The following is a 16,249-nucleotide window of genomic DNA, read 5'->3' on the forward strand; positions in this document are numbered from 1 at the left end:
GGTAGCATCATCAACACCCTTATCACGCCGTCGTGCTGACGGAACTCTCCCGCAAAGCTCTGCTGGATCAGAGTTCGTGGGACGTCATCGAGCTAAACGTGTGCTGAACTCGGAGGTGCCGTACGTTCGGTACTTGGATCGGTCGGATCGTGAAGACGTACGACTACATCAACCGCGTTGTGCTAACGCTTCCGCTTTCGGTCTACGAGGGTACGTGGACACACTCTCCCCTCTCGTTGCTATGCATCAGCATGATCTTGTGTGTGCGTAGGAATTTTTTTGAAATTACCACGTTCCCCAACATCTCTTTCCCATGGTGATGAAGATCATGATCCGTGGACGGATCTCTCCCAAGGGGGGGGGGGGAGATGATGCGAAGCATCCCCCGCTCATCCCCATGGACTCTACTACAACTCGTCAAGCACCTCGAGGACCAATGACAAGAGCACGTGCACGCACCGTCGAAACCGAGGTCACTTCTTTCCTCTCCGAGTTTCCTTTGGATTCACTTGAGAATGGGAGTCTACCTCAAAGAGATGCATTGTGTTTTCTTAGGTACTTCGGAGATGATCGCGAGGAAGCATGGAGGGATCACCAAGTTCACCCGAAGATTCAAGCACGCACGAAGTCTCTCGGGAAGGAGAAGAAGGAAGAAGGAAACGTGAAGAGGGAGAAGCCCTGTGCACCCCGGGTGCCCGGCCCTGCTGCTGGGAGCAGCCCAGCCCGCCCGGGTGCCCGGGCCACCAACCCCAGGTGCCCGACCCCCTTCGCCGCCCGCCTGGTGCCACCCCGGGTGCCCGGGCCTTGGACCCCCGGGTGCCCTCCTCCCTACAGCCACCAGCGGCCACCCCGGGTGCCCGGGCCTAGGACCCCCGGGTGCCCGGTCCTCCTACAGCCGGCGCCCCTGACCGGTCCGGGTGTCCGGCCGGTTTGCCCCCGGGTGCCCGGTCCACTCCGAGGGCCTGCGTGCCTCTTTGGGTTTTTACCCATGTATCCCCCCTCCTCCTCTTATTATACCCCTTCCCTAGCTCATTTAGAGGATGGCAAAGTATTGGATAGACAAAGAGAGAGTTTTGCTCATCTTCCTCCCATGGAGATCATGACCTCCTAAGGGAGAAGATCCTCTTGTGGATATCAATACCCCATCTAGGGAAGGATCCCCATCATAGGATCATCAAGACTTCTCTCCTCATAGGATTGGGATGAACTAGTACCTTGTATCTTTCCTTTGTTGTCCTTGGATTCATTGTGACCTCTTGTGTGTTCTTGGATCGAGCATATGTGTGATTGGATCTAGTCAATTTGAGTGTTTTCCCTCTCTTGTGTTCTTCGTGTTCTTGGGGATTTGCCCTCCAATTCGTAAAAGATCTCCATCTAGGGTTCCACCCTACAACAATAGGGCCAATGGCCTCGTCAGGGAAGGATCCGAAGAATCTTTATTTAACACCGCCATCGTCGCCACCGAAGCCAAGACAATGAACAGTCTAAAAAACTAGACTACGAGGGAGTAAAAACGATTCAAATGTGTGGATCCGGTGACCCACTCACCACTGACGACCGAGGTCGCCGGCGGGAGGGGGGAGCCGCCGGAGAACGGCGCTAGAAAATTGGAGCCCCTGGCGACGGCTAGTGTTGGAGCCGCCAGGGATGAGAGGAAAGGCATATGTTGTTGTTCATTTGAAATGTCTAAAAAGACTTATATATTTAGGTACGGAGGGAGTACATTCTTGGTCTAAAAAATTATACTCTTACGAATTACGTACTATTCAGTATGTGATAATATACGAACATAATTTAATTCCCTGAGAAAAAGAACATAATTTGATTTTACCTGTAAAGAAAGAAAATAACTAAAAGTGCAACAGTAACCGCATGATGATCCCCCACTCGTCTTCCCAGAGTTCACGACCTACTCATTGTAAAAAAATGCTACTGTACCCAATGGATAAATGAAGGTTGCCACCTAGCCAAACACATGCCCCGTCGTCTCCCACTCGTCAATGTCGCCACTTCACACCAAGGCCATGCCTCCGTTCTCCTCCACCACGCCAATGTCGCCACTCCGCCTCCGCCTCCGCGCCCGCCACTCCTCCTCCACCTCGCATCCCTCACGCAGCTGGGATCCCCACACCGCCTTCGCCGCCGCCACGGAGCGTGCGCGCTCCGGCAACCTCACCCCGGAGGACGCACATAACCTGTTCGACGAATTGCTGCGGCAGGGCAATCCTGTCCTGGAGCGCCCCCTCAACAACCTTCTCGCCGCCCTCGCCCGCGCTCCGGCGTCCGCGGCGTGCAGCGATGGCCCTGCACTCGCAGTCAACCTCTTCAGCCGCATATCCCAAGGCGCCCGCCGACGTGTGGCGCACCCAACGGCCTACACCTACGGCATCCTCATGGACTGTTGCTGCCGCGCACACCGCCTCGATCTGGCGTTTGCTTTCTTCGGCCGTCTCCTCAGGACGGGACTTAAGGCAGGCGTCATTCAAGTTTGCACTCTTCTCAAGGGCCTCTGCCGCGCAAAGCGGGCAGATGAGGCTCTCGACGTGCTGCTTCACAGGATGCCTGAGCTGGGCTGCACTCCCTATGTGGTGGCGTATAACACCGTCATCCATGGCTTCTTTAGGGAAGGCCAAGTAGGCAAGGCGTGCAATCTATTCCATGAAATGAGGCAGCAGGGCGTTACACCTGATGTTGTGACATATAACTCGGTTATTGATGCGTTGTGCAAGGCCAAAGCAATGGACAAGGCAGAGTATTTCCTTGGTCAGATGGTTGATGATGGTGTCGTACCTGATAATGTGACATATAATAGCCTCATCCATGGATATTCCTCTTCAGGCCACTGGAAGGAGGCTGTTAGGGTATTCAAAGAGATGACAAGTCGGAGGGTTACACCAGATGTGCATACTTACAACATGTTTATGACCTTTCTTTGCAAACATGGAAGAAGCAAGGAAGCTGCAGGAATTTTTGATACCATGGCTATGAAGGGCCTGAAACCTGACAACGTTTCATATGCTATTCTCCTTCATGGGTATGCCACCGAAGGATGCTTAGTTGATATGATTAATCTCTTCAATTCAATGGAAAGAGACTGCATTCTACCTGACTGTCATATCTTCAGCATACTGATTAATGCATATGCTAAATCTGGGAAGCTTGATAAGGCTATGCTTATCTTCAATGAAATGCAGAAACAAGGACTGAGTCCAGATGCATTCACATATTCAACCGTAATACATGCATTTTGCAAAAAGGGTAGGTTGGATGATGCTGTGATAAAGTTTAATCAGATGATTGATACAGGAGTACGACCGGACACGGCTGTTTATAGTTCCCTAATCCAGGGATTTTGTACACATGGCGATTTGGTGAAAGCAAAGGAATATGTTACTGAAATGATGAAGAAAGGTATGCTTCCTCCTGATATTAAGTTCTTCCATTCAATCATGCAGAACCTATGCACAGAAGGAAGGGTAATAGAAGCACAAGATATCCTTGACCTGATGGTACACACAGGTGAGAGGCCTAATGTTGTCACATTTAGTGTACTTGTCGGTGGATACTGCCTAGTCCGCAAGATGGCAGATGCATCGAAAGTATTTGATGATATGGTGTCATATGGTTTAGAACCTTGTAACATTATGTATGGTATACTTATTAATGGCTATTGCAAAAATAGAAGGATTGATGACGGGCTTATTCGGTTCAAAGAGATGCTGCACAAGGGACTTAAACCTACAACTTTTAATTATAACGTCATACTGAATGGATTATTTCTGGCTGGACGAACTATTGCTGCAAAAGAGAAGTTTGATGAGATGGTTGAATCTGGAGTAAGTGTGTGCATTGATACATACTCTATAGTTCTTGGTGGACTTTGTAGAAATGGCTGCAGTAGCGAAGCGATCACCCTGTTCCGAAAATTAAGCGCAATGAATGTGAAATTTGATATTACAATTGTCAATACCATTATTGGTGCCTTCTACAGGGTCGAGAGAAACCAAGAGGCTAAGGATTTGTTTGCTGCTATTCCAGCCAATGGCTTGGTTCCTAATTCTGTTACCTACACCATAATGATGACAAATCTTATAAAAGAAGGTTCAGTGGAAGAAGCTGACAATCTTTTTTTATCGATGGAGAATAGCGGCTGTAGTGCCAACTCTTATCTGTTAAATCATGTCATCAGAAGGTTACTGCAAAAAGGAGAGATAGTCAAGGCTGGAAATTATATGTCTAAAGTTGATGTAAAGAGCTACTCACTTGAAGCTAAAACTGTTTCACTGCTGATCTCTCTGTTTTTAAGGGAAGGGAAATATAGAGACCACATCAAATTGCTCCCTACAAAGTATAAGTTTCTGGAAGAACCAGCCACAGTTGAATAGTTGGTCACATGGGAGAGTGTCAGTCGGCCGAGCCGTTCACTCCTGCCAGGATCCTTAGCCTGGCCTCACATGGAATTGAGTCGACCAACCCCTGGCGGTTTCAGGTGGCCCCATTGAAGATGCAATCATTTCTCGGCCAGTGTACCCCTTGTCAGTGCCTGCGTGCCCCTTGTGTCTGGTCTAAGAAGGAATTTGAAGAAGCTGAGCAGGATCCGGAGCTTGACCGGCTTGAGATCTACGCCGTCTAAGCCAAATTGAGGTTAGATAACCATAACATGGTACTAGAGAGGTGTTTTGTTGACTGTTGTGATGGCTCTTGATGATCTGGTTAGGATGATTTGTGAAGAGGCAGCATGCAGAAGTCTGAATAATATCTGCTTGTGTTGTTATTTTTGCAGCTTCCAGTCTTCTTTTCACGTACAAGTTATATGGATCCAGCTGTAGTAGCAGCCTGTACGTTATGTTTTTGTATATGCTGGCATTGATTATGAGGTGTACAGGTTTAGTTTAGTGTCGGGCTCCAATTTTCTTTGGTTTTGATGATCGGTGTAGCACCATGTTGAGTTTAACCCTGCAACTTTTCTTAACTAGATCATGCTGGTGTTAAGGCTGGGAATCACAATATCAATGGCCTCAACACGTTTTTAGTAGTTGAATTAAAGATACTCTGTCTTATTGCACAAACTGACGCAGATCAATGTTCAGCCCGTAATTTTCATTGACTGTCAGCATGTTCCTTTTTTATTCATTACTCTCACGGCGGTATGACTATAATAAGGATATATGGCTGATGCATTTTGAGCTTCTCTGTTCCTTGGGACAGAACAGAGCTGATAAATTATCTATTCTTTTTGGCTTTGGTAGTATGAACAGAAAGCAGGCAGTAATAAACTGATACTATTTTTTTAATGAAATGGGGTCATTATTATTACCCATTTTATCCAACAATAGTGTGCCCTAAAATTACAAATTGGTTCATTCATCTCATACCTTTTCTTGAGAGAGTCGAATTTTGGTGAGCTTTGCCATGGTTTTCTCCTTTGTTTCTTGGTACATTTTGTTACTATAGAACAATTGGTGTGCTTCTTTTCTTTTAGTTGTACGTTGTAGAAATGTTCCTTCTTTATTCAGTACTCTGTATATCACGGCGGTATGACTATAATAAGAATATATGGTTGATGCATTTTGAACTTCTCTGTTCCTTGGGATAAAGCTGATAAATTCTCTATTTCTTTTGGCTTTGGTAGTATGGACAGAAAGCAGGCAGTACTATTTTGTTAGTGAAACAGGGTCCTTTTTATTATCTATTTTATCCAGCAATAGTGTGCGGTAAAATTATAGATCGGTTCATTCATCTCATATCTTTTTTGAGACAGAGTGATGGATTTCGGTGAGCTTCACCATGGTTTTCTCCTCTGTTCCTTTGGTACAGAGTTGTTCCTTGGTACATGTTGTTACTATAGAACCACGAAACCTGTTTATTTCGTTATATTCTTTGTCTAATTTATTTTCTGTTACCAGGGCTCAAGTTCAGCATTTTCTTTTATATTCTTCCTTCCTCATAATTTTTCATTTACACGCTGAGCAGTGAAGGTCTTGGACCTGAAATTCTTGCACTAATTTAGCAGAACCATTCTTCGAGAAACACTCCAGAAATGGTTTCTCTTGCGTCTGAATCATACTTTCTCTGAACAAACAGGCGTGACACATGCATGGAAAGATCCCCAAGAAACGTTGCACGTTTGGGTATATATAATGTCTATGAATACTATTTTATTAACAAGAATTTGGTAAGTATTTCAAGAGTAATTTGAAAAATGTATATGTAAAAAGCATTTATTACTTTCCGAAAACTTCAGGGGAGAAATCTCGCATCTAAGTGTAAAAACACACTATGAATTTACAAAATTCAGGGAAATTCTTTTGGACCTGAGCTGTACAGAAGAGAAAATGGCAAATAATTTTGCCTTTTTATTGTGCAGCTATCAAATGAATACATTTCCTATTAATATTTTGTAGATCCAGAGTGTGCTCCCACATATACTGGGAACTATGCGCCACGTTTCCATAAGGTCCGACATGGTCCTTGGCTTGAAGTATCCGAAGTCCCTGAGAGCATCTCGTCAGTTACTCCGGATTTGAGTGCGACGATGGCCTCGGCGTAACACAGTAGACTATCTCATTCTTCTTCTTGAGGAAGCATGTCCAGTACTTATAATGGAAAATGTGCAAACTTATCGGGGAATTCGGTTTTGCCTGGTAGTTTGATTTTTGTTCCCCCAAGCCGGACTGGAGGCTGTTATAGTCATTATTCAAACTAGCAAGGGCCCGTTCGTTGCAGCGGGAGAAAAAAATCATATCTCCAATGACGATGACCATATTTTGTTCACATCTCATCGCATGTTTTGGAAATTTGTTCACAATGCAAGAAAATGTTTCTTCTTTAAAATTTATTCACAAATTGAAGCAATGTTCAAATTTTTGAAAAAAATTGTGGTTGTCAAAAAACATGTTATATAGTCACAAAGACTTAGAAGCATTACTGTTAACTGCATATCTTCGATCATTTGTGAACATTTTTAAAAATCATGAACATTTTTTAGTATTTACAAATATTTTTGTATAAAAATTGTGAACATTTTTTATGTTGCGAATGGTTTTTAAGCATTCTCTTTTGAATCGACGAACAATTCTAGAATAGATGAATTTTTTTTCGAAATTAGTGGGTTTTTTTAAAATTCATGAACATTTTTTGAAATTCATGCGCATTTTCTGAATGAGCAAACATTTTATGAATCAATAAACTCATTTCTAATTCACTAACTATTTTTAAAAATTTAGGACATTTTCTAAATGCATGAACATTTTTTGAATTAGCAAACTTTTTTTCAATTTCATTTATAATTTTTAATACACGGATTGTTTTAAAAATGGCAGACTATTTTTGATTTTACGAACATTTTTTTCAAAATTGCGAACATTTTTTTAGAAAAATCAGCATTTTTCGAATTCACAAACATTGTATGTTTTCTTGAACATTTGATTTGAAAATTCTCAGTTCTTATAAATTTCAAATGTTTTTTGAGTTCCAAATTATTTAAAGTAGAAGAAAACAAAAGTGGAACAGAAAAAAACGAAACTAAAAAAGGTGCGCGCGCATGGGCTGGCCCAAATGGGCGTGCTGTGTTTTCTCTAACGGGCAGAGCGTAGTATGGTAGGTCTCTATGTTTGGGCCGGCCTAGGCAGGGATTCCCTGCAAAACATTTTTTGTCACTTATAAGTGGCATTAGTGGGTAATACTTTGCAACTTTGGGGGCAATTTAAATGACGTACCGCCAGAAGCAATAGCCCATTTATTATTAGGGGTAGATTGTGCCGTTAGTCGACCTAAGTGTTGGCCTCGGCAATGACTCGGCAGTTCGCATGCTTGTGGATCTGCAGAAGCAATATTGCTCGGAGGCTTTGTTCTTGTCGGAGACGCACCTGGATGATTATCCGGCAGATTGTTTAAGGCGAAGGATGAAGATGGATCTAAAAATAGTAAATCCAAGTGATGGTAGAAAGGGAGGAGTATTAATGTTCTGGAGGAAAGAATTGAATATAACTCAACTATATTCCCATCCAAATTATATAGATGTGAAAATTGATGAAGGTGATAACAAAATCTGGAGGCTGACCGGTATGTATGGGGAGTTCCGATGGGATAGGAAATACAAAACTTGGGAGTACTTTAGAACTCTTCAAGCGCAACATAATTTGCCTTGGGTAGTGATCGATCGGGGATATGAATGAGATACTTTATAATCATGAGAAGGAAGGAGGGAATCCACGACTGCGAGGTTACATGGAGGCATTCCGGGATACTCTTGATTCATGTGATTTGCACGATATTGGTTTTGAAGGTGAAACTTATACGTGGCAACGAAGACAAATCCGTGAAAGATTGGACAGGGCAGTAGCAAACACACATTGGATGAATATGATGAACGGAGCCACCCTTACCAATCTGCCTTTTAGTCGGTCCGATCACCGACCGCTGCTATTGATAACGGATCAAGCTAGCCAGTTACATGGAGTTGCTAGTCCTGTGAAGAGATTCGAGGCAAAGTGGCTAGCTGAGCAAGAATTTGAATCAGTGGTGCGAGATGCGTGGCGGGATTCTGTAGCAAATGCACCGACGTCGGACGTAAATAGTAGATTAATGTACTTGCATGCTAAGCTCCATGAATGGGACAAGAGCGTATTGAAAAAACCCAAAAGGAAGCTCAGGAAAGCACAACGGGAACTAGACCAGGTGATGTCGGGTCCAATGGATGATGATAGTGACCATCAGCGGAGGAATCTTGCATGTCTGATTGAACAGTTGCTAGAGCAGGAAGAAACCTATTGGGCACAACGTTCCACGGCCACTTGGCTCTGTAAAGGTGATAGAAACACGTCGTTTTTCCATGGTTTCGCTTCGGCCAGAAGGAAAAGAAATTTTATTAAAAGACTAAAGACTGAAGCCGGTGATGTTAGAATATCTGTACGTATATATGGTATATGTATAAACCGTATATACATTAGGGATAGATTTGGCGTCCGTGTTGTAATCTCGGTTGGTTAGGTTGTTGTGATCGATCCTTATCTCTGTATAGATGACTTGGGATCGATCCTGTAACCCTAACCTATGACTATATAAACACGCAACGCGTCTCTGCTAGGCATACGCTTACCCGCACTTTTACATGGTATTCAGAGCCTACCTTCTCTAAAAAGCACATCCTCTCAAGCATGTTTTCCTCGAGCTCTGCCGCCGCCACCACAACCACGCTCGATCGCCGACAGGCTTCACCGCTCCAACTTCCTTGTATGGCGTGCGCAGGCTCTGGCGGCCATTCGTGGCGCGCAGCTCATCTCCTACCTCGACCCAGATCGGCAGGAGCCAACACCCAAGCTTGCCGATAAGGACGTCAAGCCCACTGATGTGCCGAACCCAGCATATGAGATCGCCAAGGCCCAGGACTCCTAGGTTTTGAGCTTTCTCTTTAGTTCCGTCTCACCTCCTCTGATGGTTCAGGTCGCGCACTGTACCTCGGCAGCAGCAGCAGCATGGACTGCGATCAGGGAGATGTTCATCTCCCAAACTCAAGCACAAGTCGTGAACACAAGGCTTGCCTTGTCCATGACCAAGAAGGGCAACTCCACAGTTGCAGAATATTCGGGTGCATGAAGGCGCTCGGTGATGAGATGGCCTCAGCCGGGAAACCTCTCGGCGACGACGACATGGTCTCCTACATCCTTGCGGGGCTTGACTACGACTACATGTCGTTTGTCTCCTCGATCTGTGCCAGAACCAATCCCATCAAGGTCAGCGAGCTCTACTCCCAGCTTATCAGCTTCGAAAGCAGACTCGCCATGTTCGAGGGCGGCAACTCGTCCTCCCACTCCTCTGCCAATGCCGCTACTCGCGGCCGTGGCGGACCTGGTCGTGGTGGCGGCCGTGGCAGTGGCCGCAATGGAGGCGGCCGTGGCAACAGCGGCGGCGGCCGCGGCCAAGGCCATGGTCGCCGTGGCAATGGAGGAGGCCACAACGACCTCCCAGAAGTCTTCTGCCAGATCTGCTCCAAGCCCAACCACACCGCCATGGAGTGCTATCGTCGCTTCAACATCGCCTTCACCAAGGACAAATCTGCAAGCACCGCCACCAACTCCTCTTCATATGGCGTCGACACCAACTGGTACGTCGACACTGGGGCTACAGAACACATCACCGGCGAACTGGACAAGCTGACGATGAGGGAGAAGTACACCGGCCATGACCAAGTGAACATGCCAAACGGTGCAGGTATGAAAATCAGCCATATTGGTCAAGCCTATATTCGTACTCCTACTCGCAATCTTCATCTCAAAAACGTCTTGCATGTACCACACACCACCAAAAACTTGATATCTGCTCACCGCTTATCTCGTGATAATCAGACCTTCCTTGAAACTCATCCGTATTTCTTTTTTATTAAGGACAAGGAAACGAAGAAAACTCTTCTTCACGGCAGATGTAGGGATGGCCTCTATCCCCTCTCATCATCATCAGCTCCTTTGAGTGCGGGCAGGCAAGCTTTTGGCGTCACCAAGATTTCTCCATCAAGGTGGCACAATCGATTAGGTCATCCGGCGTCAATAATCGTTCAACATGTCCTTAGGAAGAATAAAATTCCGTTTTCAAGTAGTGAGTTGAATAAAGAGGGAGTGTGTGATGCTTGTCCAATGGGCAAGAGCCATCAACTCCCCTATCCAAATTCCAATAGTGTTTCGAATGCTCCTTTAGAGCTAGTATTTTCTAATGTATGGGGGCCTGCCCGTGATTCCATTAATAGAAAAAACTATTATGTGAGCTTTATTGATGATTTCAGCAAGTTTACCTGGATTTATATTCTTAAGCATAAGTCTGAAGTCTTTAAAGTGTTTCATGAATATCAAGCACTTGTTGAAAGACTGTTTGATAGTAAAATCATCACCATGCAAACCGACTAGGGTGGTGAATATGAACGATTAAATTCCTTTTTTTTTGTCAAATAGGCATCACACACCACGTTTCATGCCCTCACGCCCATCAACAAAATGGGTCTGCCAAAAGAAAGCATCGTCACATTGTTGACGTTGGCCTTTCACTTCTGGCTCATGCTTCAATGCCCTTGAAATTCTGGGATGAAGCGTTTATAGCTGCCACATATCCCATAAATCGTACTCCTAGCAAAGTCATCAACGTTCAAACTCCTCTAGAAAGATTGTTTCATGAACAACCAAACTATCATGCTCTCCGTACTTTTGGTTGTGCCTGTTGGCCAAATCTCCGACCCTATAATGCTAGGAAACTTGAATTTCGATCCAAACAATGTGTATTTCTTGGATATAGTAATCTTCATAAAGGGTTTAAGTGCCTTGACATTGCTGCTGGACGAGTTTATATCTCTCGGGACGTTGTTTTTGATGAAACAGTGTTCCCTTTTGCTTCCTTAAATCCAAATGCCGGAGCCCTACTCAGATCCGAAGTTCTCCTTCTTTCTGAAAATCCTACTTCTGATCATGGGGGCGAATGTATGGCTGATCCATCGGTTGATTTTCATGCATTAAATCCTGCTATAAACTTTGGTGGAAATCCTGTTTTTGGCCATGATTTTATGCAGCAAGAGACAGGCACAGAACACGAAAATGATTCAGGGGCTGGCGGTGGAGATCCCGATGATGATTTGTCCTCTGCCGCACCAGATAACGAGGTCAGTGGCACCGCTCCTGGAGGCGACAGCGCGTCGCCCAATCGCGCAGCCGCGTCAGGGCCCACAGACGGCAGTGGGCCAGCGCACTCAGCCACAGGAGGGCCCAGCGGTGGTGCGGCGGCCTCCCCAAGCCGCCAGATGGCGCATCCCTCTCCACATACCAGCGGGCCAACGGAGGAGAACCAGGTGGCCCAATGGGCGCTACGGGCTGAAACCGAGGCGCAGAGGAGAACCAGGTGCACCTACCTCGGCTGCAGCTGCCTCCGACAGCATCTGTCTTGGATCCAGCGCGTCTGCTGCGGGATCCGGTGTGGCTGCAGCGTCCTCTCCGGGGTCAATTCTAGGGCTTGCAACTAAATTTATATTCTTGGTCTAAATAAAGTTATACTTTCACAAATTATATGGTTTGAATAAATCCATATGAGACCATAATTTAATACCTGCAAAAAAAATCTACATATAGCTGAACGTTGCCACCTAGCACAACATGGAAAAAGCATTAACCCGTCTCGCCTCCCGCTCCGAGTACAGGACCTACCTACACACCAAGGCCATGCCTCGCTTCTCCTCAACCACGCCAATGGCGCCACCCCGCCTCCTCCTCCGACTCGGCGCCCGCCACTCCTCCTCCACCTCTCATCCCTCACGCATCTGGGATCCCCACGCCGCCTTCGACGCCGCCGCAGACCGCGCGCGCTCTGGCAACCTCACCCCGGAGGACGCACACCACCTGTTCGACGAATTGCTGCGGCAGGGCAATCCTGTCCAGGAGCGTCCCTTGAATAACTTTCTGGCTGCCCTCGCCCGCGCGCCCGCGTCTGCATCCTGCAGTGATTGCCCCGCCCTGGCCGTTGCCCTCTTCGGCCGTTTGTCCCGAGGCGCCGGACGACGGGTGGCGCAGCCAAATGTGTTCACCTATGGCGTCCTCATGGACTGCTGCTGCCGCGCGTGCCGCACGGATCTGGCTCGCCTTCTTCGGCCGTCTCCTCAAGACGGGCCTGGAGGCAAACCAAGTCGTCTTCAACACCCTCCTCAAGGGCCTTTGCCGCGCAAAGCGGGCAGATGAGGCTCTGGACGTGCTGCTTCACAGGATGCCTCAGCTGGGCTGCACCCCTGACGTGGTGGCGTATACCACGGTCATCCACGGCTTCTTTAAGGAAGGCCAAGTAAGCAAGGCCTACAATCTGTTCCATGAAATGGCGCAGCAGGGCGTTACACCTGATGTGGTGACATATAGCTCGGTTATTGATGCGCTGTGCAAGGCCAAAGCAATGGACAAGGCAGAGTATTTCCTTGGTCAGATGGTTGATGATGGTGTCGTACCTGATAATGTGACATATAATAGCCTCATCCATGGATATTCCTCTTCAGGCCATTCAAAGGAGGCGGTTAGGGTGCTGAAAGAGATGACAAGTCAGGGTATCATACCAGATGTTTTTACTTGCAACTCGCTCATGGCCTCCCTTTGCAAGAATGGAAGAAGCAAAGAAGCTGCAGAAATATTTGATTCAATGTCCATGAAGGGCCTGAAACCTGATATCGTCTCGTACAATACTCTGCTTCATGGGTATGCCACCGAACGATGCTTAGTTGATATGACTAATTTCTTTAATTCAATGACTAGAGATGGTATTCGGCCTAACTGTCACACTTTGAACATACAGATTAATGCATATGCTAAATCTGGCATGATGGATGAGGCTATGCTTATATTTAAAGGAATGCGGAAACAGGGAGTGAGTCCAGATGTAGTCACCTATTCAACCGTAATACATGGATTTTGCAAAATCGGTAGGTTGGACAATGCTATGGTAAAATTTAAGCAGATGACTGATATGGGAGTACGACCGAATCCAATTGTTTATCATTCCCTAATCCAGGGTTTTTGTACACATGGGGATTTAGTGAAAGCAAAGGAATTGGTTACTGAAATGAGGAACAAAGGTATGCGTCCTCCTGATATTAAGGTCTTCCCTTCGGCGATGCAGAACCTATGCAAGGAAGGAAGGGTAACAAAAGCACGGGATATCCTTGACTTGATGGTGCACATAGGTATGAGGCCTGATGTTTTCACATTTAGTTTACTGATCGGTGGATACTGCTTAGTCTGCAAGATGGAGGATGCATCAAAAATATTTGATGATATGGTGTCATATGGTCTAGAACCGTCTAATATTACATATGGTATACTTATTAATGGCTATTGCAAAAACAAAAGGATTGACGATGGGCTGATTCTATTCAAAACAATGTTGCACAAGGGACTTAAATCTACAACTTTTAATTATAACGTCATACTGGATGGATTATTTCTGGCTGGACGAACAGTTGCTGCAAAAGAGAAGTTTAATGAGATGGTTGAATCTGGAGTAAGTGTGTGCATTGATACATGCTCTATAGTTCTTGGTGGACTTTGTAAAAATAGCTGCAGTAGCGAAGCGATCACCCTGTTCCAGAAATTAAGCACAATGAATGTGAAATTTGATATTACAGTTGTCAATATCATTATTGGTGCATTCTACAGGGTCAAGAGAAACCAAGAGGCTAAGGATTTGTTTGCTGCTATACTAGCCAATGGCTTGGTTCCTAATGCTGTTACCTACACCATAATGATGACAAATCTTATAAAAGAAGGTTCAGTGGAAGAAGCTGACTATCTTTTCTTATCGATGGAGAAAAGCGGCTGTACTGCCAACTCATGCATGTTAAATCATATCATCAGAAGGTTACTGGAAAAAGGAGAGATAGTCAAGGCTGGAAATTATATGTCTAAAGTTGATGCAAAGAGCTTTTCACTTGAAGCTAAAACTGTTTCACTGCTGATCTCTCTGTTTTCAAGGAAAGGGAAATATAGAGAACACATCAAATTGCTGCCTACAAAGTATCAGTTTCTGGAAGAAGCCACAGTTGAATAGTTGGTACATGATATCTGAAATTTTAACTTGTATCGTTTGCCATGGGTCCATCTGCTTGTACAACAAATGCATTTTCTGTATGTAAATAGGAAGTCAGTTTCGAACAAGCTATCAGGATGATGCAAAGAGTACAATTCAGTTGCACCACCAATAAAAAGACAGAACTAGGCCTGCCAAAACAAAACCAAATCAAAACTCAAACAGAAGGAGCAAGATTGTTTTTTGAAGCTGTACAGTCTGCTAGCAAAACACCTACGGGAGACCGTCAGGCGGGGCATGTATTGGCTGGCGTCTAAGCGCCTTTGTTCCTTCCAGCATCCATGGCTTAGCCTCACACGAAATCGAGTCAACCAATTCCTGTCGGTTTTGGGTGGCTCCATTGAAGATGCAATCATTTTCAGCCGCCAGATATGCATGGTCAGATTAATTAGCGAGAGTGCCCCTTTTGTCTGGTTGGAGAAAGATTTCGAAGAAGCTGAGCAGCAACAGGAGCTTGACCGACTTGTTCTCACCGAAGCCAGTTTGAGGTTAGTTAATCATGGTCCTAGAGAGGTGTTTTGTTGACTGTTGAGGCGTAATATGTTACATGCCAAGCTCTTGATGATTAGGGTGACCTGTGAAGCACGCAAATTAACCTCTGAATTATTTTTGCAGCTTCTAGTCATTTTGCCAAGCTTGCCTAGTTATTTTTGCAGCTTCTAGTCATTTTTCCATGTACAGGTTTTATGGATCCAGATGTGGTAGTCTGTATGTGATGGCATTTAATATGAGGTCTAGAGGTTTAGTTAAGGATCGGTCTGCAAATTTTTGGTTTTGATCGAGGCAGCACCATGTTTAGTTTAACCTGTAACTTGGCTTACCTTGATCATGCTGGTGTTATCGCTGGGAATCACAATATCGATGGCCTCATTGTTTTCTTTTACATTGAATTAAACATACTCTGTGTTGTCGTTGAAACTGACGCTGAACAATGTTCACAATTAATATAGCTCTGTTGGCTATTTTCATTAACTGTCAACATGTTCCTTTTTTGAAAAGTAGCCTGGTCAATTGTCATTCAATAATCAATACTCTGCATATCATGATGGTAAGACACAAGGATATGGGTGATGGATTTGAGCTTCTTTGCCATGGTTCAAACTGTGCAGTCTGGGTTATGCTTTGTAGTAATGTTCTTTTTGGCTTTGGTAGTATGAGCAGAAAGCAGGCATGAATGAACTGATATGTGGTACTATATTATGTTAATGAAATCTGGTTGTGGTTGTTGTTGTTTTTGTAATTATTATTATTATTATTATCATCCCTTTTCTCGAACAAAAAGTGTGCTGCTCAATCATAGGTCAGTCATTCATCTTGCCTCTTTCCAGGGGGCGGAGTCTGATGGATTTTGGTGAGCTTCGCCATGGTTTTCTCTTCTGTTCCTTGGTGCAGGGCCTGATGGAATTATGCTGAACTGTAACATTTAATTACTACAAAACAGTTTTTTTTGTAGTTGTTCGTTGTATAACCACGGAATCCCATTATCTTATTATATTCGTTGTCTTTTTTTCTTATGTTACCTGAGCTCAAGTTCAGCCCGTTCTTTTTTCCTCATAATAGTTCATTACTCACTGAGAAGTGAAGGTCTTAGACCTGATTTTTTTGGTACTAATTTCCGAAGCAGAACTGTTCTTTGAGACACACTCCAAAAAAT

The 16,249-nt window shown here is 45.0% G+C and overlaps 1 protein-coding gene, 1 non-coding gene and 1 pseudogene across 2 annotated transcripts; all 3 read left to right on the forward strand.

The window, feature by feature from the left end:
- Positions 1-1,843: 1,843 nt before the first annotated feature.
- LOC109742473 (uncharacterized) lies at positions 1,844-5,046 on the forward strand. Its single transcript, XM_020301557.4, has one exon. The coding sequence runs from the start codon at positions 2,001-2,003 to the stop codon at positions 4,383-4,385; it is 2,385 nt and encodes a 794-aa protein (XP_020157146.1). The 5' UTR covers positions 1,844-2,000; the 3' UTR covers positions 4,386-5,046.
- Positions 5,047-9,632: 4,586 nt separating this feature from the next.
- LOC120972993 (small nucleolar RNA Z247) lies at positions 9,633-9,771 on the forward strand. Its single transcript, XR_005767122.1, has one exon. It is a non-coding gene; the product is annotated as a small nucleolar RNA Z247 (small nucleolar RNA).
- A 2,379-nt stretch (positions 9,772-12,150) lies between these two features.
- LOC120961865 (uncharacterized) lies at positions 12,151-13,448 on the forward strand (annotated as a pseudogene).
- Positions 13,449-16,249: the final 2,801 nt, after the last annotated feature.

The sequence above is a fragment of the Aegilops tauschii genome, chromosome 1 (assembly GCF_002575655.3).
Source record: "Aegilops tauschii subsp. strangulata cultivar AL8/78 chromosome 1, Aet v6.0, whole genome shotgun sequence".
NCBI lineage: Eukaryota > Viridiplantae > Streptophyta > Magnoliopsida > Poales > Poaceae > Aegilops > Aegilops tauschii.